This window comes from Colius striatus, chromosome 4 (genome assembly GCF_028858725.1).
Source record: "Colius striatus isolate bColStr4 chromosome 4, bColStr4.1.hap1, whole genome shotgun sequence".
Classification (NCBI taxonomy): Eukaryota; Metazoa; Chordata; class Aves; order Coliiformes; family Coliidae; genus Colius; species Colius striatus.
In genome coordinates, this window is record NC_084762.1 from 48442263 (window position 1) to 48463552 (window position 21290).

The 21290-nt window shown below is 42.0% G+C and overlaps 1 protein-coding gene across 1 annotated transcript in view; it reads right to left on the reverse strand.

The window, feature by feature from the left end:
- NPC1 (NPC intracellular cholesterol transporter 1) overlaps positions 1-14381 on the reverse strand; it is a 29018-nt gene extending 14637 nt beyond the window's left edge. Inside the window, exons 1-7 of the mRNA XM_061995974.1 lie at positions 14189-14381; positions 6261-6383; positions 4903-5009; positions 4133-4308; positions 3294-3461; positions 2419-2668; positions 558-634 (exon numbers count right to left, since the gene is read on the reverse strand). Coding sequence (XP_061851958.1) covers positions 558-634; positions 2419-2668; positions 3294-3461; positions 4133-4308; positions 4903-5009; positions 6261-6383; positions 14189-14272 — 985 coding nt within the window. The 5' untranslated portion in view covers positions 14273-14381. The remainder of the gene's footprint in view (positions 1-557; positions 635-2418; positions 2669-3293; positions 3462-4132; positions 4309-4902; positions 5010-6260; positions 6384-14188) is intronic.
- Positions 14382-21290: the final 6909 nt, after the last annotated feature.

A 21290-nucleotide genomic window follows, 5' to 3' on the forward strand; every position in this document is an offset into this window, starting at 1 on the left:
AGGAAAGATGAAATGTCACTCTAGAACTGCTTCCAGTGAGCACCAGAAACTATATCTGTGCTGACAGTCAGACCAAGGACCAATCCTTGACTGAGGTCAAAGGGACAGAAACCAGCTTGTACCTAACACCACCCCTTCTAACACAAGGTTGTCTTTGACAGCAGCAGGCACAGAAACTAAATGGCAGGAAGCAGATAAGAGATACATAAACATTAAACTGAGCCACCTCAGCTACAGTTCTTTCGTGGCATGCTTTGAATGGATATATGGATGGGTCAGAACATGATCCAGTTGACTTCAGCATCGTGTTGCCCCCTCCACTCCCAGCCACAAAGCACTCCAGAAATTCCTATCAGCATTGCTAGATCCATAAACTGCACCCCGGGCTTTCAGCATCCAGCAAAACAGCACTATGTACTCCTCTAAAAGATGAGAGATACCAGCCAAAAGATTGAAATAAAGCCCTCTAAAAACGGACTATATGGCCAAACAAAGCTAAAATTCCAGAGCCCATCCACAGGATAGTAATAAACCTATTACTCTTAGCTAAGGCATACCATTGTCATGATGAGAATTCACAGCAAAGGCTACATTGCTGTCAATTGGTGTGTACTCCGAGACAAAGTGCCGCCTCCTGCAAAACAAAAAGGTTTGTTACTCTACTTCCCAAAAAGGTATCTTTCAGAGGTTGTACAGTAAGAATAGAGTTCAATGCTAGTAATCAATTCCCCCTACATCCATCCACTCAGGAACAGCAGTCTCCATCTCTATGATCTTTTGGAACAAAGTACAGCCATGCCTGCTGTCCTAATATTTTTTTCCAGCTTGGACCAAGCAGAGAGAATATTTTTAAACTGCTCATAATTTAGAGAGGAACCACTTGCAAGAGACTTATATATTAGAAATATTTTGCTTCATTAGCCAAACTGCTTAAGTTACACTTACTTGGCCTGAAGAAACGGGGACATAAGAAACAAGGAAAGTAAGGTACTTTCTTCCTGCCCTGAAGATAGGCAAGTTATAGCACAGAACACTTATTATTAATATTGCTTACACTCATTCCTGATACCCAGAGCAGGAGATGTGTTCAATATCCTCCTCAAGGTAATCTAATCACATCTCTGGTTACAGCAGGATGTTTTGGGCTATGAACCAGACATCTCAGAAGCCCTTACCATTTGAGGGAGTTTACTATGTATGTTTCCCTGTAAGATAAGTTTCTAATACCCACTATCATTTTCCATACAGATTTAATTATATACTAATTTCAGATTCCTAGTCATAACTGAGCAATATTAATATTGTCCTGAAAAGCACTATATATTAGACAGTGGAAGCCTCTGGAAAATACTGTTAAGGAATATTAGTAGGTTTCCATTGCTTCAGATTGCTGGCACACTCATACCCAAGCATTTATAGCTACAGCTACTTGTGTGCTTTACTAGCAAGTATCACACAGCAAAGATGCTGGCTTGCCTTACAAAATGCTATAATTATTTGAAGCTCAGCTTTTGTTTAATTTTTTCAAAACAGGAGACTAAGGAAAAGTATTCATGACTTAATTTGTAATAGGGAAGTGATTATTTAGTTGCAAGTAGTAGCCTGCAGGAAAACCATGTTATGGTCGCATGTGGCTGCCAGTACTAGATCTTCCTCTCTCCCAGTGATCCAACTAAATCTAAACCAAACTTTTAGTGATTCATTCCCTCTCCTGAAAGCCACATCTCCAGACAAAGTCTAGTATGTTAAGCACTTAGCTGCACACATAACAGCCAGAAGTAATGGAGGTTTTAATGAAATGCTACACGTGGTAAACAGGCCTCTCCATCACTGGAACTTTCCAGCTCATCCCAATTACAACTTCAAGAACAAGTGATGTGAGGAAGAAAACAGGACTGCATTTTTTACTTTGTCACATGGAGTTTTCCAAGATATTAATTTATCAGTGTACTGACCTAGTCTTACAAGCATTGCAAAATCCCACAGCTTTCAGAGAAGCTTGACATTTGAGTGTGAAGGCAGTTCACTGCTCCTGGAAGACAGTGCTCCAGTATCTTTTAAAGTGCACCACCCAAGAATAAGACAAAGCTGAACTGAGACTTTACCACAAAGGCTTAATGTCAACCAGAAGAAGTAGATGCATGCATTTCCCCAGACTTTTGCATACTCAAGTTCTTGCTTATGAAATTTGCAGATATATGGTTTTGATCCTGTAGCTAGAGAAGCCATGAGAGTTGCACATCAACTAAACTGATTTCTGCATTCACTTTCTACCACATGGTTTCAGGTGTTACAACACTCCTGTAAGCATCTGCTACAGAGCATGACTTTTAGCTGGTAAGTACTCTGTGCTAGGCAAAGGAAGTTTCCAGAGAAAAGGCAAGTGACTTTCAGAGATGAGCATTCTGAATGCTTTACCTGTAACACCAGAGTCCAAAAACTAGTGCAAAAAATATGAGTAGAAATCCCATGTAGGAGATCCATATGATGACATACACAGCATCCAAACCAAACAAAAGCCAAGGAGCAGGCAATGGAGGGGGCTGAGGTTTTGGACCACAGACAATTGAACAGTCCTGACAGCTGCACGGTCCTGTCGAATCATCCATGGATTCATTACAGCCTTTGGTAGCATTGTTCATAGGATTCATTCCATGGACAGGAACATCTGTAACAAACCACAAGTTGTAGGGCCAGTTTACCACCAAGTAAAAATTCAGACTTTCAGAATACAACTTTTCCAGTAAAACGAGTTAATCCTTTTTTATAACAGCCCCTAGCCTCTATATAGACTAGCTTTTCTCAGTCTTGGAGCCAAAGAAGCCACTGCCTTTCCATAGCTCATACCAGCTATTTACAGTTGTCAACTAAATGACTGGTCATGTTTTAGAACACCTCAGTCTGTAAAAATAATAAGCACATACTTCTTCACCTCAGGATCCATTTGTGATCTCCCTCATCTGTTTGGATTGTGAAATGTGTAACAATTTCCCTACAAAGAAACACCAAAGGATCAAGGTACTGCCTTAGCTTCCTGAGGAATACAAGTTATCCAGTTGCCTAAGCTCAGTCCACCCCTTCATGAGTTTTGAGATCAACACAGCAAGAAGCTGCACACAAAGCAAGCACAATGTATGACTAGCAAGCAGAAATCAAAACAGACCATCAATTTATCTGACATTGTTTTGAAAATCTCTAACTTCAGATGTTGATTGCTGGGCAGCTGTTTAACAAATCAGTATATTAGCTATAGGATAGAAGCATCAAAGGCAAGGACTATTTAGTTTTTTTACCAGAAAAGATAGGAATAATGTTGAAAGGAGCTTGTCCATTGTCTTTACTAAACATGTACTCAATCCAGTTGGTAGCATTGCAGTCCTTGACATCCTTCCCACACAGCAGCCCCAGTGCTTTAACATTACTTGATGGAGCCTCCACATCTTTGCAGGCATTATACATTGCTAGAAAGAGTGCACGAAGACAGAAAAAGTCATTAAATCAATGTTGTTTTTTGAGTGAGCATTCCAAGTATTTCCAATAATTACAGGCCCACCAAGTTCAAAGAACATGCTTACAGCTTTCAACGGGAAACATCTTGAGATAGTGGAAGAATGCTTTTTATTTACAGTATTCAAGGTTGCAATGTTTTGTTACAGCTATCTTACTCCAAGTATGCCATTTGAATCAGCATTCTGTTAGAATCTACTTTACCTTGGGAGGGAATAGTGCCTAATATAAAGTTCCTTTACAGGAAAGTTATGACAAATATTAAAGGTACTTTGGACCTGCCAGCTATATGTAGGAGACAAGTGTCTCATAACTTGATTAAAGGCTATTGCACAATACATACAAAGACTGAATTAATGCTTCAAGCTTGCTATAAAACCAAAATACAACCCAAATTTGGTTTTGGAAAAAAAATCTTTGTCTAAACCAAAGGACTATAACAATCCATTTTAAGAGGACTGAGTGGCTCTTAAAGAACCATTGTAGTGCACTGCACAAACTTGACTATCATACTTGCCAGACAGTTTCAACATCAGGTAGGTTTTGGATATGCACTATTTGGCAACATTTTTTTTTTTCCTCCTTTAGACTATAGGCTAGGTAAATTAACACCCTGTTTACTCACCATTTGCAAAGCGTTCTCCAACAAAGTACTGCAGCTCTGTAATGCTACTTTTGTTCTCTTTTAAAACTGGATCATAATAAGGTATGGTGTTTGTAACATTCAAAAAGTCAGACTGATTTGGACTGCAAGTCAGTTCACAGAAGAGATTTATCAAGTTGTAAAAACATGATGGACATCTGGGTAGGAAAGTCAGTGAACAGCAATCAGTTTAAGAGGAAAACATGCAAGGCGTATCTGATTTGAGCTACACAAAAGCGTGAACTTTCAGTGCTTCTGTCACTGCTTGGTGACAGAACAAAGTGTTTCAATTCTGTAATATTTCAATCAGCAATACAACATTAGTTGGTGCTTAAAATTACTTAATACTTATCAGTAGCATCATCATCTTTCACAAGCAAAACTGCCTACCTCAAACAGCAGATACACAGAATTTGCCTAGAATTTGAAGGAAAACTTAACTGCTGCTAGCAGAAAGACTTCAGTTAGAACAAGACTGAACAGTACTTTACATCACCCTCTTCTGAAGAGTTCATTGCAATGACAGTAGCTTGAGACAGACTAAAGTAATTGTTATTTCTACCACCTAACTTAATCCAGACTGCAAATAGTTGTTCCATAGAATTAAAGTCTCCTCATGGATGAGAAACTCTCTCAAATAAGCTTTTAAATTAAATTATCACCTTTACTACCCTCTACTTGAAAAGAGAAGTCTTAATATGTTTTCTTAATATGTTGCAAAGCTTTAGTTGCTTTGCCACTTATTAACATACCTGGAAAGAAACTGCAGAGGCAGCTGCAAGCTGTTTTTCAAAGTCTGAAGCTGACTAACATCACAGCAGGTGCTAACATTGCCGAAGAATAAACCTGGACAGAGTTCCTTAAATAAAAAACAGTATTGGGATCAGGGGGGAAGGAAGGAAAAGCGTGTTTCAGGCCTCATAACTCATTATAGTAATGGGTCATACAGTAGCTGTTGCTGGGGAAGATGCATAAAAAAAAATCCGCCTAGCCAATAAGATTCTTTGGAGAATAGGGAAAAGAATCACATTATTCAAGGCATCACTTCCTTTTAAAAAGCTCCTTCAGATGATCTTTAGTCACCAGGGTCTATATATAGAAAGATAATGGCATTTGAGAGTCTATTAGTAATAGGACAACATGTGTTTATCCAAGTTGAAAGTATGCCTGCAGCTTATCCTCCAGTATACCTTTCAGATAGTATCAGATTCTGAAGTCTCAGAAGACAAACCACTAACAAAGTCATCCATTACCTAGAAGAGCCATTTCATGTTCAGTTTATAGAAGAGACAAATGCGTTTAATACAAATATAACTGATAGTAACATACAAAAACTGTACATTAAGTCTTCAGAAAGTGTACAAAACCAGTAATTAGCTCACCTACATATTCAAGCCACTCCTGCCACCAGCCAAACCATTGTTAAACATCACAGCTATTTTGCACTTTAAAGCTTTGAACTATCATCTGCCAGCAGGCAACTCTGGCAATATCACCCTGTTCTGTGCATCACGTCTACAAAGTCTATGTTAGCTGGGGTTTTGTTCACTTTGACAGCTAAAGCCTGGTCAAGGAAATATGGCTGTACACTCAGCACAGGTAAGGAAACTGAACCTTGTCCAGGTTGGTCCATTTGAATGGACATCAGTTACTGCCTTCCTATTTAAGGAAGAAATCAAGAATAAGTCTTCTAATGGAAAACACACTTTAGTCTCATCCTTTAGAGATCAGAAGAGAGTAACTGTGGAATGTATCATAGTATCTAAGCACCTAAGTCCTAAAAAAGCCTCCAGTCTGACTAAAGAGTGCTCAAACCAGGGAGGCAAACATGCAGGGTAGCGAATCAATTCTATATTTAAGGTTGTGTTGTGAAAGCCTGTAATCACGTTTTGGAGATTTCTCATATCCCCGAAGAGAAATGGAGGTATATTACCTTCACACAGTTGAACCTGAGCTATATCTGAGAAAACAGACATAATCTGTTCACTTTATCATCAAGTTAAGATGAGACAGCTACAGATCATAGCACAGGTCCAACAGAACCCAATACAGAACAATAAAGTGCAAGAGAATTAATTTTTTTAGCAGCACAACTCCAAAAGAAGCTCACCTGCATTAAATCATAACCGTCCTCTGGTAGTGGTATTGGTGGTCCATCATATGCACAGTTGTATCTCTTGTCTCCAGAAGCAACTCCACATTCCCCATACCAGACACAGACTTGTGGAAGCACCTAACAACAGGAGATAAGTGATTAACTGCAAAGAATAGTTACCAGATTTGTCAGCTATTGCAGAGTTTATATGCTACCATTTCAAAAGTAATTTACAATCCAGATTAAATACCTTCCTGCTAATTTAAACATTAACAAAAGCGCATTTTTTATGGGGTGCACATCACATGGATTTCCAGATCAGCCATCCTTCCTTGCCTAGTCTAGAAACATGAAGTGCACTCTCTGTAGTTAAGACCAAATATAAGTGATTTAAGAAAAACTAACTCAATACTTGAAAAGCAGCTTTAAGTACAAGGTGATGTAGAAAATAATTTGTTCATGCAAATACACACATGATTAATAGATGAAACTGTCACAAAAGCAAATGAGTCAGTGGACAGGGAGAGAAGTTTATGTCTTATATATAGTATTTCAGTTTTGCCTGCCACCTTTTGCCATCCTTCTTGCAAACTCAGTTACTTCCAGTGACAGACTGAGAAAGTCGCATCATAAAGAGGACCTTGAAACAGCTTCACAGCTCTGCACTCACCACAGAATGCCATATATTGCCACAATCTTAAAGGTTGCTCTAGAGCCATAAGCACTTTCAAGCCTAAGCACATAACATTTAAATGAGCTTACAGTGCTAACCGAAAAGAAAAAAAGCCTCAAGCTTCATTTTAAAGATGTTTCAACTTCAGAAACTACTGGAAAAACTCAGAAACAGGTTCTTTGTTATGTTCATAAAATAAAGACGCTGAAAGAAGAAATGGCACCTTGCAAACCTTGTACTTTTGTTCAGTGGTACTGACAGACATCTAAAATGCCAAACCAAAATACTTATTCTGAAAATTAAAACATTTGATGCAATAACAAGTTATTCACAGCAAAAGCTTTAAGATGGCTCCAAGGTTTTCCCATACACCTGGGCTGCAAGTGGAACACAGACTACACAAACATTTACTACTACTTCTTCCAGAAGTTTGCATGGTACAGTTTGAGAGATAACCGACCTGAACAACCTTGACCTAGCATTTGTAGAAACACCATATGCTTACGCTGCAAGAACGGACTGCTGTGCTTTGTGCTAGAACCATGAATAATACTGTTTACTGACCAAAGAGGCCCCTGAAAAGCTGTATTTGTAATATCCAAGAGCTAAAGAATTACCATGCCTCCACAAAACCCATTTTTGTGGTAACACTGTCAAGTCTTTTAAAAAAAAAACCAAAACCAAAACTGATGTATGTTTTCATCACAGACAACCACACAGAAGAGTAGAGGTTGGAAGAGAGTTCTAAAGATCATCTAGACCAATTGCCCTGCTAAAGCAGGTTCACCTCAATCAGGTCACATAGGAACACATCCAGGCAGGTTTTGAAACCCTCCAGAGAAGGAGACTCCACATTCTCCCTGGGCAGCCTGTGCCAGGGCTCCCTCATCCTCACAGTAGAATAGTTTTTCCTTATGTTTAAATGGAACTTTTTGCATTCCAGCTTTTTCCATTACCCCTTGTCCTGTCACTTGAGACAACAGGAAAAAGTGCTGCCCCATGCTCTTGACAAACACCTTATAAATACTAGTAAATATTAACAAAACCTCCTTCAGTCTTTGCCAGGTTAAAAAACCCCAGTTCCTGCAGCCTTTCCCTCAAAAGGAAGATGCTTCAGTCCCTGATCATCTTGGTGGCCCTGTGCCGGACTCTCTCCAGAAGTTCTCTGTCCCTCTTGAACTGTGGAGCCCAGAACTGGACACAAGACTCCAGATGAGGTCTCACCAGGGCAGAGTAGAGGGAGAGTAGAACCTCACTTGAATTGCTGGCCACACTCTTCCTGATGCATCCCAGAAGGCCATTGGCCAAGAGAGCACATTGCTGGCTCACACTTAGCTGTTCTCCAACAGATCAACCCCAGCTTGTACTGGTGCCTGGGGCTGTTCCTTCCCAGATGCAGGACTCTGCACTTGTCCTTGTTGAACCTCATGAGGTTCCTCTCTGCCTAACTCTCAAGCTGGTCGAGATCCCTCTGAATGGCAGCACAGCCTTCTAGCAAATCAGTCAGTCCTCCCAGTTTGGTGTCATCAGCAAACTTGACAAAGTTACACTCTGTTCCCTCATCCGGGTTGTTGACAATAACTAGCACCAATTTACCTAACCCTGTTAGGACTGTTTTCCCGTTATTCTAACTTAGGTAACATGGACCAAGTCAAAGTTAATCACTATAAGCCAGGTCCAAAAGTCAGTGTGAGTAACAGTCATCTAGATCGCTCTCATTTATCTATTCTAGTATTTCTTCTAGCTAAACCTGTGACGGCCTGCAAAGTATCACCATATACTTACATATAAGTTGGAAAGTATCCCTCAAGATTACACTTGCAAACACTGAATGTTTAACACAGTACACGTTAAAAAAAAATTTACATTCCCATAAACTTGGAGACTACTTACAGAAACTTGTACATTTGTTCATGTATCAAATTAATCTAAAGAAGTCAACATTTCTTTAAGGCAATTTTGGAAGTCACTATCTTCACCTCTGCTTCCTCACATCTGTATAAATCAGTTTTAACTGTAAGCCATATATTGGTAGGGAAAGAAGATGGTTTAGTGTTTGTATGTACCAGTGTTAGAAGCAAATAACCTCTTCAAGAAGCAGTACAGATTCACTGCTATTCTTGCAAAAGGGCAAAGAATTTTGAGTTGCTTACTGCTGCCCATGAGAACATAATTAGGTATTTCTTAAATATCAGGCTGGCTTTCATGTTTAGTCTAGAATGGTTTGTAATCATACTTTCTTTGAACACTTTCTAAGAAACACTTTTATGCTTTATTAAGTTGTTATCTAACACTTCTTATTTAAAAAAAAACAACAAAAACCCCAGAAAATTATCAACCTACTCTTTTCAGAAAGATTTCCTCTCTTCTAGAGTAGAAAGTATGGTGTAACTGGTAACTGTATTACCGGTTTAAAAAAAAACTGACCAGGGCATTTCCTACAGAAAAACAAAGTTTCAGCTACCACATAGACTGACTGATAGTTGTATTGTTTTCCAGGTGTTATCTGCATGTAATGGTAACAATTCTTTGGTTATCACTACAGAGATAAAAATAAAGTACAAGCTGCCTATAAACACCTAAAAATTCATCTACAAGGCCATTTACCATGATTTTCAAGAAAGACTATAAAGCAACTTAATTGCACATGACACCTAATCATGGACCAGACAGTATTCAGCTAAACACACAAGAAAATAAAGCAAGATATGGTGTTTCAGCCTTGTGTTAGATATTTATTCAGATTATAAATATAAACTTTGAATCATACTACTCAAGTTGCATATTAATAAAACCCCCAGTGGAAAAAATGACATGTTTATCACTCAAACTTTCAGCCTGTTTAGAAAAGTTGAACAGATCAGTTAAAAGTAACTGCTTGAAGAGCATTTAGACCTAGAACTGCAAGTTTGAATACTCTTATTTTGGTATTAACACCAAGAATGCAATTCAGAGAATCTTAGATTAGAATCTTATGCCACGATTTAGCAGGATTTTTCTAATCAAAGCCCAATTTCTTTCCCTGAACTGGTAAGTTTCGGTGATCCCTCACTTATGATGATTGAACAAACTCAATAAGCCTTAAAACCCCAAATCATTCAAAGCCTAACACAAGTCAATAGCACACTCATTACTGAGTCACCCACAAAATATGGGAGAGAGCTTGTGTCCTCCAGTTCAGGCAATGTTCAGGGATACTTATAAGTAACTAAGTAACTACTACATCGCCACTGCTAAGCTATAGCTGGAAGTTCTCCTCCCCGAAAAGCCCTCTAGTAAAAGCTAGATTGAGTTGGAGTGAGACAAGTACTTTGCTCCTGCTATTCTTTCAGAAGAACATTCCTACATTGCTAGGAAGAGATAGGGATGAGTAAGTGTGGTTGTAAATACGTCATGGTTAACAAAGCTACTCCTTGTAGAGTCAGACTTTCGAGTTACTTAAGATTTGGGTTAACAGTCATCTTTCTTAATTGGGTGAAAGCCCTCCTAGCCCCAAATTAACAGAAATACTATGCAAAGCAAACTGCCTTCTAAACAAGACAAGATACTGCATAAGATTATATTTGAGTTTCATTATGTTTTGGTTTTGAGGGGTTTTTTTTTTTTTTGGTAAAATGACATTACTAAATGCTCCATATCCTCAAATGGGACTTTCCTAAGTACTTCACAAAACAACAACAGCACAACCTTAGATGAAGGCTGTTCCCTCCTGCTCCCAGCACTGCTTAGAAGCCATCTGGCAGTACACTAGCCTTCAGTATATCTCAAAAGTTAAGAAAAATGTATTCTTACTGCTAGTAGATTTACTCTGAATAGACATTTCAGGTCAGAGCTTCAGGAGCTCTAATAAAGAACTCACACACAAGCATGAATGGGCATTTCAAGACTTAACATTCTACAAAGGTTCTGTTACGGCTTCCCAATTCCCAAGCATTATCATTTGTTTGTAATAAAACTAGCATTCCAACAGATCATAAACACATTTACTTCAGTCCAACTTTCTTCCTCTGCACGTCAAAACAAATCAATAGTTTTCAGTGCTTCCAGCAACATTAGCCAGCATCAACAATATGTAGCTGTTAAGCAGACAAATAACAACGATGATGTTGTATACAGGAACAGCAGCTATTTGTAGTCTTGCAAATACCAGTTAACAAGTGAACATTGTTTGGCTCTCCAAATTAAGATTACTTATGTATGGAAAAGGCAGCAGCATCAGATATATCTGTTTCCCTCCATCTAGAATGGTACATTTGAAATCTTGCAGAGCAAGAAGAAAGATTCCAGGAAATAGCATACTCTTCCCCCTCCCCTCCCTTAGTATCTAGTCCACATCACACTGAATAGCTGATATTGCCTACTAGGTTGAGAAATTGAGTTCTAGGGAGCACTCTTAGTAAGTAGCAAGACTGGTTTACAGAAATGAGTGACCAAGTCAAATTTGCAGATCTGCCCCAGTAGTTGCACATGACCTCACACTCTCCTTATAAGAGAAAGAGGGCTACAGGCAACTTACAGGCTTAGTTATCACTCTTTGTCTCTTTCAGTAACTTGTTCAGAAGCAGCCAATTCAGGGACAAGCTTTGTCTGCCAAGCTCCTCTTGTTCCTTTGATCACAAATAAAAGATTGATCCCTCTCAAGTAGAAATATCATTAGCTACTTCTGGTCACACAAAGCAAGTCCCAATTTTGGAGTTACCCAAGCACACTTCATATGTCATAGCTTCAACATTCAAGTAGGAAGAGAAAGTTGCAATAATAGTTCAGTATTTGTAGAAGCAAGTTGCTGTCAGTCGATGATGATTTATTGGAAAAAAATACACACATAAATGCATGCTTCGTCAGAAAGCACAGGGCCCCCAACTAGCAGATGTCTGCAGCTAAGACCATCTGCACCAAAACACCCCAGATGCCCTAAAGGGGAGTAGTAATAATACTGCATAACACTTAAATTGCTTTGTCACTGCCCAGCAGAATATTACACCATCATATGGGTAGTTCTCTTCAGTCACCTCTCCGCTTCTAAGGTTTCCTCACTTTCCATTCAGAAAGACTATGAGCAAGTCACTCTTGATTTTCTCAGTAAAGCAGTTATCATCTTGTATGTTGCTATCCCTCCCAAGCAAGCTGTTCCACACAGCCATCTCAGAACTTCGTGCCTAAGGTCAGGTAACACAGCCCTGCTGCCTGCTTGGCAAGTTTGAGACAGAGTAGCACCTGCCATTAACATCTTCCCACAGGATTTCAGAAACTCTATATCCTACAGCTTAGGATCCCAATTGGCAATAGGAAAGCTGTGCTCAGCCTTGCTTAGCCACTAATTTAACAGCTTGTGTTTTAGCATAATTATACAAGAATCACCTGCCATGACGCAAACAAGATACAATCCAGTACATTAAGATGTTCATTGGAGCAAGAACAGTTTTGAGGCTTCATCCTCCTGTAAGTTCACATTCAGAAAGGGAACTAAAAGAGCAAACACTTTCAGTGTGGTTCTTAGATGTTATTAGTAGGCAGTTAACTACCAAGCAGTAACAGGTTAGCTGGCACAAATCTTGTACCATGAGCTTGTCAGAGTGAAAAGTACATATCCTATTCAGGCTGAACTCTTCAAGTTTACCATGAAAGCACATGTAACGGAAGAGTCACAACCTAAAATGCCACCCTAGTCCACTGACTTCTTTTTTAAAGAAGAAATGTGACACGTGGCACTTGGGTTTACACACACCACCATCGAACGCATGAAAACGTTACACTGCCAGTACACTTGAGGGAGAGAAAAGGGTTAATCTTCACACTGTTTCACTTCTGCAAGCATCTAGTATTATATAGGCTCAGTTTAACTAAAGAAACAGCTTCTCTGAAAGACAACATGGTTCATTTTTTATAGTGTTGGGCTGTAAATAAGATTTAACAGCAAATTTTCAACATTTGCTTTCTTACATTACAAAACTGAAACCTGCATAGTTAAAGTCATTTTGCAATGTTTACTTCTTATGGACCACAAAGCCACATCCTCTACAAGGATCCCTCAAATCTCAAGTGAACTTCTTTCAAGCTCCTCTAGCTCAGTATCCTGTCACCTTAAGGCAAGCCTCTTCTTCCCTTACCAGCCCAAGACACACCTCATTGCTACAAGATAGTATCTCACTCTAAAAACATTACATAAATGAGTGTTGGTTATGTGTGAAAACCATTGCCTACCCATGTGGAGACCATGAGTCATTACTAAATAACCAGCTTCTCTAGTGGTAAATAGAAGAATGAATTGCTAGCTTTCAGGTCAAGCTCTTTAAAGGTTGTTCAAAGAGGATACGAGGAGAACCTAAGCACACACACACAGAGATGACAAACTCGTGAGTTTAAGAGGGTTAAGCATAGAATCTGACCTAGCAAGTATGTTTCCAAGTTGTTTAGAGAGGACAAACAAACCACTAAGGCTCACAAGACACTCCTTGTTTCTCCAGAGGAATGGGGAGTAACTCACTCCGATCTTGGACTGCAGCATAAGCAAAAAGTGACTGAGGAGAGAGGAGTGAAGGTTTTACAGTATTTTTTCCAAAATTATCAGAAAGTCTCACTTATTCTAGTTCTTAATTTTAAAGAAACATGTAGTCTTAATATTGGCACATCGGTAAACTGCAGATCTTACTACACACAATTACTTCCAAGAAGCTGTCACTTAGCATGAGAGACTCCAAACATCCAAGCCAGACGCTGAGGACATTTGCAAGCCTCTGCACGAACATGTGACCGCACGGCTACTCACATGCACGGGGCATTGCATAACGAGGGCACAGCAGAGGAACGCGGCATCCCGGGCAGCCGCCGCTGTGTGCAAAGGCAGGGGCCCCGGGCCGGGCAGAAGCCGAAGTTTGCTGAGTCGCATCACTCCCGCCTTCGCGCCTCAGGTGTTCCCGGGCGGGCCTGCTGCATCACCCCGCTGTCCCGCACTCCTGCCTCGCCCGGCACCGAGTCGAGGAGCGAGGGAAAGGGGGGGCAGAGCCTCCCGTACCATACTCAGCTCCGCTCGGAGCCCAGCGGCCTACGGCACAGCTGGCGGGTGACGGGACAGCCGGCTCCCTCAGAGGGTCGCCCCGCCCGGGAGACACCGCGGCTGACCCCAGCCCCAAAGCGGCGCCCGGAGAGAGCGCGCTCCCCACGGCCGCCCGCCGCTCCCTCCTCTCGCCGTGGGGCTAGGAGGCCCATTCTGCCCCCAGCACAGGCACGGCTGCCCCGCGGCGCCCGCACCGGCAAGGGGCTCACTCACCCGCACGGGCGACAGAAGCAGAAGGAAGCAGAGGACGAGCAGGCCGAGGCCGCCTCGCCCCAGGCTGCCTTGTGGGCTCCCCATGGCGGCGCAGGCAGCAGCACAGGGAGCCGGCAGCGCTGTCGGCCGCGGTAGCGAGAGCCGCCGAAGAGAAGGAGGCGGTCGGTGGGACAGACAGCCGCGCCCGCGCAGGTCCGGAATGGCCGCTCTCGCCAGGCGGGGCGGAGCTCGCAGTCCCGCCGCCGGCCCCTTCGAGGAGTTGGGAGGGGCGCCGCGCCCGCGCGCCGCCGCCAACCGCCGCCCGGCAGCGGGGAGGGGCCGCGCCTCACGCCACGGGCGGGCTGCGCCTGAGGGGCTGCAGCGACGGGGACGGGGATGGCGAGCGGGGGGCGCGGGCCGCTGACAGGGCCGAGCTGCGCAGCGCCGGGCTTCTACGCAACGGTGAAGCCCGCCCCGGCAGGACCGGCCTCCGGTCAGCGGCTCTGCATACGCGCGGAAGTGTTAATCACATGGTTTGTAAACATCCACCTCGGTTTCAAAATCCTGGCTTTGACAAAAGCGTTTTGGTTCTGCTCGAAAGGTGCTAACTCGTGATTCCCAAGCAATGCCTCGCGTGCCGTTGCCGTGCAGCCGCGACAAGCACAACCCCCCGGGCAAGGCGGGTCAGGCCGCGCGGTGGCTTTCCCAGGGCTTTCGTCGGGGGTGGATTCGGCTGTCAGAGCCGTGCGTGCTGCGGCTGCCGGGCTGCCTTCGGGTGGTCTGAGCGACGTTGCCGTCAGCACTTTCGGGTGCGCTCGTTGCACTGTGCCGCCCTGTTTGCTCGGGATCAGTTTCCTCGGGATAGTTAGGGCTCAGGCAGGAAGGAGATACACAGAAAGCGGAGTCTCACTCAGTCTGCGTTCACATGCAGACTGTCTTTGACCTTGCACTGTTTGGAATAAAAGGTGGAATTTAACAGATGTTGCCATCTGCTGACGAAAATACAGACTAGTCCTGATGTCATGACTTCACGGGCTAACATGTTGGTCAAGGACTTCTGGAGGGTCACACAGTCTTTCTGCTGAAAGTAGAACCAGTCAGATCAGGTGGCTCACCTGACCATGTTTTGAATACTTTCAGAGACGGAGATTTCACATTCTCTTTGGACAAACTGTTTCAATCTTTGACCACACTTTGAGTAGAATTACTTTTGTCCTGTACCTAAAGAGATTTTACCATGTTCCAGATTGAGTCTGTTGCCTGTGGCTCTGCCTTCTCTGCATCCAAGAGGAGTAAGGTGTCCCCACAGCTGTTGCTTAGGGTTGAGCAAACACAACTCGTGTTCCAGCAGCCCCAGCCATCGTGGTGGCAGGAATCTGGGCTTGCTCTGGTAAATCAATGTCTTTTTTTGTTGGTTTTTTTTTTTCCATTCTGGAGAGCCCAAACTTTGACACAGTACTCCAGATGTGGTCTCACAAGTCCCAAAGAGAGAGAAATAACACCAACCCTTGACCTGCTGCCTACCCTCTTGCTGATTCAACCTCCTGACTCACATTCAGCATCTTGCCCAGCCCAACCATCCCATTCTTTTCTGTCAACCTGCTTTCTATCTAGTCACCACCCAGCTTGTACTTTCCATGAGGTTATTCCATCCTAGGTGCAGGACTTTGCATTTGGCAAGTGCTAAAACCAAAGCTAGAGTAGCTAAAGTTATATTGTGTTTTCATTTTGATGTCATAAATACAAAATATTCAGCACCACACAGTGTGACCCTAAAGGCAGGGGACCAAGTTACCACATTTTCTAGCACTCTACATAAGCAGAGGATGCAGTGGACATAGCTTGCATAGTTACAAGTTAAAAAAATGGAAGAACCTCATTTTGGCATCTGTAAGAAAAAGTGGAGGATAGCAAAACCAGCAAAAGAAATGGCATTTTCTTTCTGAATGAATCATGAATCATAGGTGAGAAAACTGATTTATAATGTTGCAAAACAAGCAAATCGAAATCTATTGCAGTGACAATTTCCACCACAAACCAATTAAGTCCATAACATCACTCTTTCCTGACACCTACACAGAGAGGAGTATTATTTCAATATTTACCTAAATCTCTGATGGATATCAATATTTAGATGTCTGCCTAAATTCACACTCTTATCCCAGCACAATCCCACAGAGAGGGCTGCCTTCTGTACTCACAAGCTGAAGTGGTATGTGTGTGAAGACCATAGAGACTTCTGAAATCTTGCGTAATGGTGGATGCAGAAACTCAAACACGTGTCGGGTTTTACATGGCCTCTGTGTATACACTGGCAGTCAGCAGACTAGAGCAGGGTATTCCTTCAGTCTCACTGCAGCCTTAGGTCCTTCTCGCAGCTGCATTCCATGTTCTGAGGGTCAGAGTCCTGAGCTATCTGTAGTAGCTGCCGGGTGTTTAAGTTGTGTGAATGTTATGGATGTGATAAAGTTGGCACTGTTGACTGTGCCATCTCAAGGTTATCTCTTTCCTTCTGGGCAGGATCATAAGTTAAGCTGGATCAATGCTGTCAACAGCTCATTGCCTTGTCTGCAGTACAAGTGGCCCAAAAGAGACCGTTCCCACTCTCACTTGCTCTCTCTGAAAAACATTTATCAAGTTATGTGTTCTAGGGTTCCCTTTTAAACTCAAGGCTACGCATAGCTGTTAGGGAACATCCCCTTGGAAGGCTTATGGGGAACTCTTATTCTGGTTCACGGCAGCATAGACAGCTAAATTTCACTGCTTGTGAGAAAAGGCCAATATTAATTCCTTGTGTAAGGTGTTACTTGCTGACTCCATCACACCAAACAAACCCCCCAGTGGTCCATTAGGATGCAATCAGCTATTTCCCTCACTGAATAGCCCAAATGGTGTAAAGGTGCCTGCTGGGAAGCTTGTGGAAAATAGCTACCTGCTTTGTTCTGTCCTACATCTTTGAGGGAAAGCTCTGAGCATTGCAGGCAAAGGCGCAGGCCTTACTGCATATCTACTGCTTTGCTCAATGCAGGAGTAAAACTGGTGTTACCGCTTCCACTGGAAACACAAACACCCGGTGGTAAGGACCTTGCAATTTCCAGATGGCAATCTGTCTGAAGAATTGCTTGTGCATACTAATGGAAACACAGGACACGATCGCTTTGCAGCAAAACCAATTAAAATGCCAGTGGCTGTTTATTCTCCTTAGGTTATGATGAGCCTTTGTTATTCCTGTTGCGATGGCACCCAAAGGCACTTGCAACAAGTGGGAGCTACGTTAAGCAACACCCTGCACAAGCACATGGAAAAGTGGGATATTGTCCTTGGACATCTTGTGATCTGTGTGAAGACAAGCTGCAACAGGTGGATGAGGAGTTTCACCCAGTTTCTCACACCCTCATTTTTTTGCCAAGCCAGTCCAAATCAGTACAGCTTGCTCCAAGACTGTTTTTCCAGCTAAACCAGATTAACGCTTGTCCTAAACAAAGCTGGTATTCCCTATTTGGTGGTGTAGGCAAATCATACTCTTTTCATCGTCTCTCATTTGTCAGCCTTCCTCACCTGTGGAGGCCTGTTCACCTTTTAATTATAGGTGCTTCAATGTAGCTATTACTTTGGTCATATGCTCTGGGCTTCAGACTTCCCCTGTGAGATCAAATCAGACTGAGGGGAGTTACAGAAATCTGACACTGCCAGTAGTCACTTAAATATATATGGCATATGTCAGGTGATGCTGAATCAAATCTCTTTATCTTTTGATCTTTTTATTTGCCCTGGCTGCTCTACCAAACTGTGTCAAGTGTGTCCCTATCTAATCTTAGAAAATCCTATAGTCATTCTTTAAGGTTAGATCCTTTCTGCATATATTGAAGTCATTGAAACATGTTCATTTTTATTTCCATTAGGGAAAGTTATTTATTGCCTAGTGGCAAAAGCTTGCAACTTGAATTCAAATGATTCCAAGTTTTTTCCAGTTTTGCTACAAACTTGCTTGATGATCTGGGCAGGTCCCAACATCTCCAGTGCAATTTCTTCTTCTGTGAAGTTGTGCCAATTGCATGGCGACGTGTGGCCCAAAAGCTCTAAAACCAGGTGTCAACCAGTGAGCTATTGAAGGAAAATACTGTATAAATGCAGCTTGTTATTACAGCAGGGTCTGGAGACACGATGCACAAGTTGCTGTGAGCAAATAGATGCAGCAGGTACTCATGCCAGATATGCTAACAAATTCAAAGATAAGCATGGATACGCTAACAAATTCAAAGTTTGACCTATTAATGGCTGCATATGGCTCCTGGTTTGCATCAACATAAGTTTACTCAGTCCCTGTGAGCACCATGCTGCCACTTGGTGAGTAACTTGGGATTTGGTGTCAAAGCAGAGAGTATTGGCAAAACTGTTGCAGGGGAGTCCCTGAGGGCACTGCCAAAATCTGACTTGGCAGGAAAAACAGGAGATGGGTTTACAAGCCACGATTCACCAGAGGAACAGCCTGCTTATGGCTGGACTTGAAGATATTTTGTCAGTTTTACAACAGTTTGTCCAAGTGAGTGGGGTCTGATGCAGTGGCATGGCCCAGGGAGTGCATGCAGAGAGACTGCTCTTGGAATCTTCAGAAAGCTGAATAGTTCTCTGCCTCATCATGCCATGTAGTCCAGAGAAGTAGGCTACAAGGTTCTGGTGTCTCTTTTCCAAGGGGATTATAAGAGCCTACATCCATATACTGGTTACAAAGTATGGATGCATATATGTACATAGCATACAGGAACACATCTATGCACTACATAGAAAAATGTAGTTTGCTTCGGGTATGTGGTGTAGGTTAGTGTCATGCTGCATCTGTGCATCCAAAACAGTGAAACATCTGCCATAGCAAAAAGCTGCATCCCTTGTTCCCTCCTGACTTAGTTGTGTTCCACACCGGCACAGCTCAGGTGGCTCAGGTGATCCCTGCCCCCTTGCAAGGTGCAGCACTTTTCGTCCCTTGTGCCAGCCCTGAAGGAACTGATACAACATTAAAAACGTGCCATTAAAGCCCTTGTCCAGTTAAAATGCCTTGTCAACATTTTGAGAGTGTAATGGATTAGAGACAATTTAGGTATGTATCTCAGGTGTCATTTTGCTGTGCAGCTACAGTCACAGTTGCTAGGCATATGGTCTTGTTATTGATCTCATGAGACTTAGTATCTCTTTAAATGGCTGGGGAGATAAAGTAAAAAAATGTATTGACTCCTAGATTTTAAGATCAAGGAGATCATTATGATCACATAATGTTACTTCCTGCATATCACATAATTTCACACAGTAATTTCTGAACCAAACACAGAATGTTTCAGGTGAAAAACGCCTTTCAGAATGAAAAGTAACTGTTGTTTGTTTTTTGTTTTAGATGCAAATGATGAAGGAATAATGTCAGCATTTTTGTTTTCAATAGATAATTATCCTCACTCTTCAAAATCTACAGCTTCAAAGTTTGAATTTATCTAGTTTCAGCCTCTTGACACTGCTTCCTTTTGCTTTCATGCTCAGGAGCTTTCCTATTTCATCTAAGGAGCTTTCCACTGCCAAAAATCACCCTTTGTAGTGATTTAAGCCATGAACAAGTCATGGCACTTTATATTCTCTGAATAGGTGGAGATGCTTTACTGAGTTGTGGCTGTAAGAATTTTTGATGATGCTTTAAAATGTAGTTTGCCACAACAGAAAAATGTGAGGCATAAAACCTCTCAGATATCAAACACAAGGTCAAAAATACAGTTTTCAGTGAAGAGTCTTTTCCCCTTTCATAATGTCCACAGTACACTGCATACTATAATAAGCATAACAGAAGGGCACAGACTTTTTCTTGAACTGAAATAAGCCAGATCAGTGTAAGTGACAGTTTTACACATGGGGATAACAACAGAACCACTAAGAATGTTTGACTAACTGAATAAAGGTATAGTTTTACTCCTTTGTTGTGTTTACTTCTAAGTTGTGTTTTATACTCTTCACTTCAGATCTGACCTAATGGATGTTAATGTCAAGGGGAGTCTGTCAGTGATGTCTGGATCTTTGAAACAAACCTTGTTATGTCAGGCTAAATTAAATTTTCCTGTTTCTCAAGCCAAGGCACCAGCTTTATTTGTTTTGTGAATGCTGTTTCATCTGTAAAGACCTGGAAAAGAACAAATCAATCAAGTGGAATAGAACAAAGTGGTCTTTACGTAAATAGGAAATTAATTCTCATGTGCTACAAAGGGAAAGAACAGAATACGGAGAAAAGAAATACCGAGGAATGAAGACAGGATAATCTGAGTAGTGTATTAATTTGTATTGAAATGATGATATGGAAAAATGTGTTTTAGCAAAGCAACATTCCTGTTGCAGAATATTAGTCTTACATGGAGTTACACACATTTCTATAGGTTTTATCAAATACACAAAAGGGCAAGTCAAAACAAACCGTGGAACTCAGAAAAGTACAAAACTATTGTGACATTCCCAAGGACCAAATGCAGAGCTGCTGTGAGAAGGCATGACTCTGTTTAGTCCCATGTGTGCAGTACAATATTGCTGAAAAAAAAAGAGCCTTGTGTATAATCTTTGGTTAGACTCCTAGCAAGCATTAACATTTTAACACCTCTCACTCAAGGGTTCCAGACAAAGGTAGTGGTTTATGTCTGTTGGGTGTTTCCATCAAGTGAAGTACAAATGGCACAGGGCTTGTGCTACTTCATTTTCTGTACAACAGTGCTGAAATTTCCAAGACAACACAAGGTTTGGTTTACTTACAGATTTCCCAGTAGCCACTGTGACTGGCTGAATAAAGGAGCATGAATTATTCTTGCAGTTAGGCTCTGAGACAAATAATAATTGTTCAAAAAGTGCATAATACATGACCTGCAGCTGTTCGATCTGGTGCTCTGATCCTCTCAGCTCTTCTAAACTAAACAGAGGTGAGTGGATCAACAGTAAGACAGCTTCACTCCAAGGGAAGAACAGCATGTGCCAGTCAGGAGGTACAACATTGCCTTTTGTAGCATTACTAGATTAATGCCCTGCACTCTGCACTGCACTCATCATCTTAAACGAAGAGCTTCACAGGATGCCACTACTCTCTGTACCCCATGGGCCTTCGCTTGTG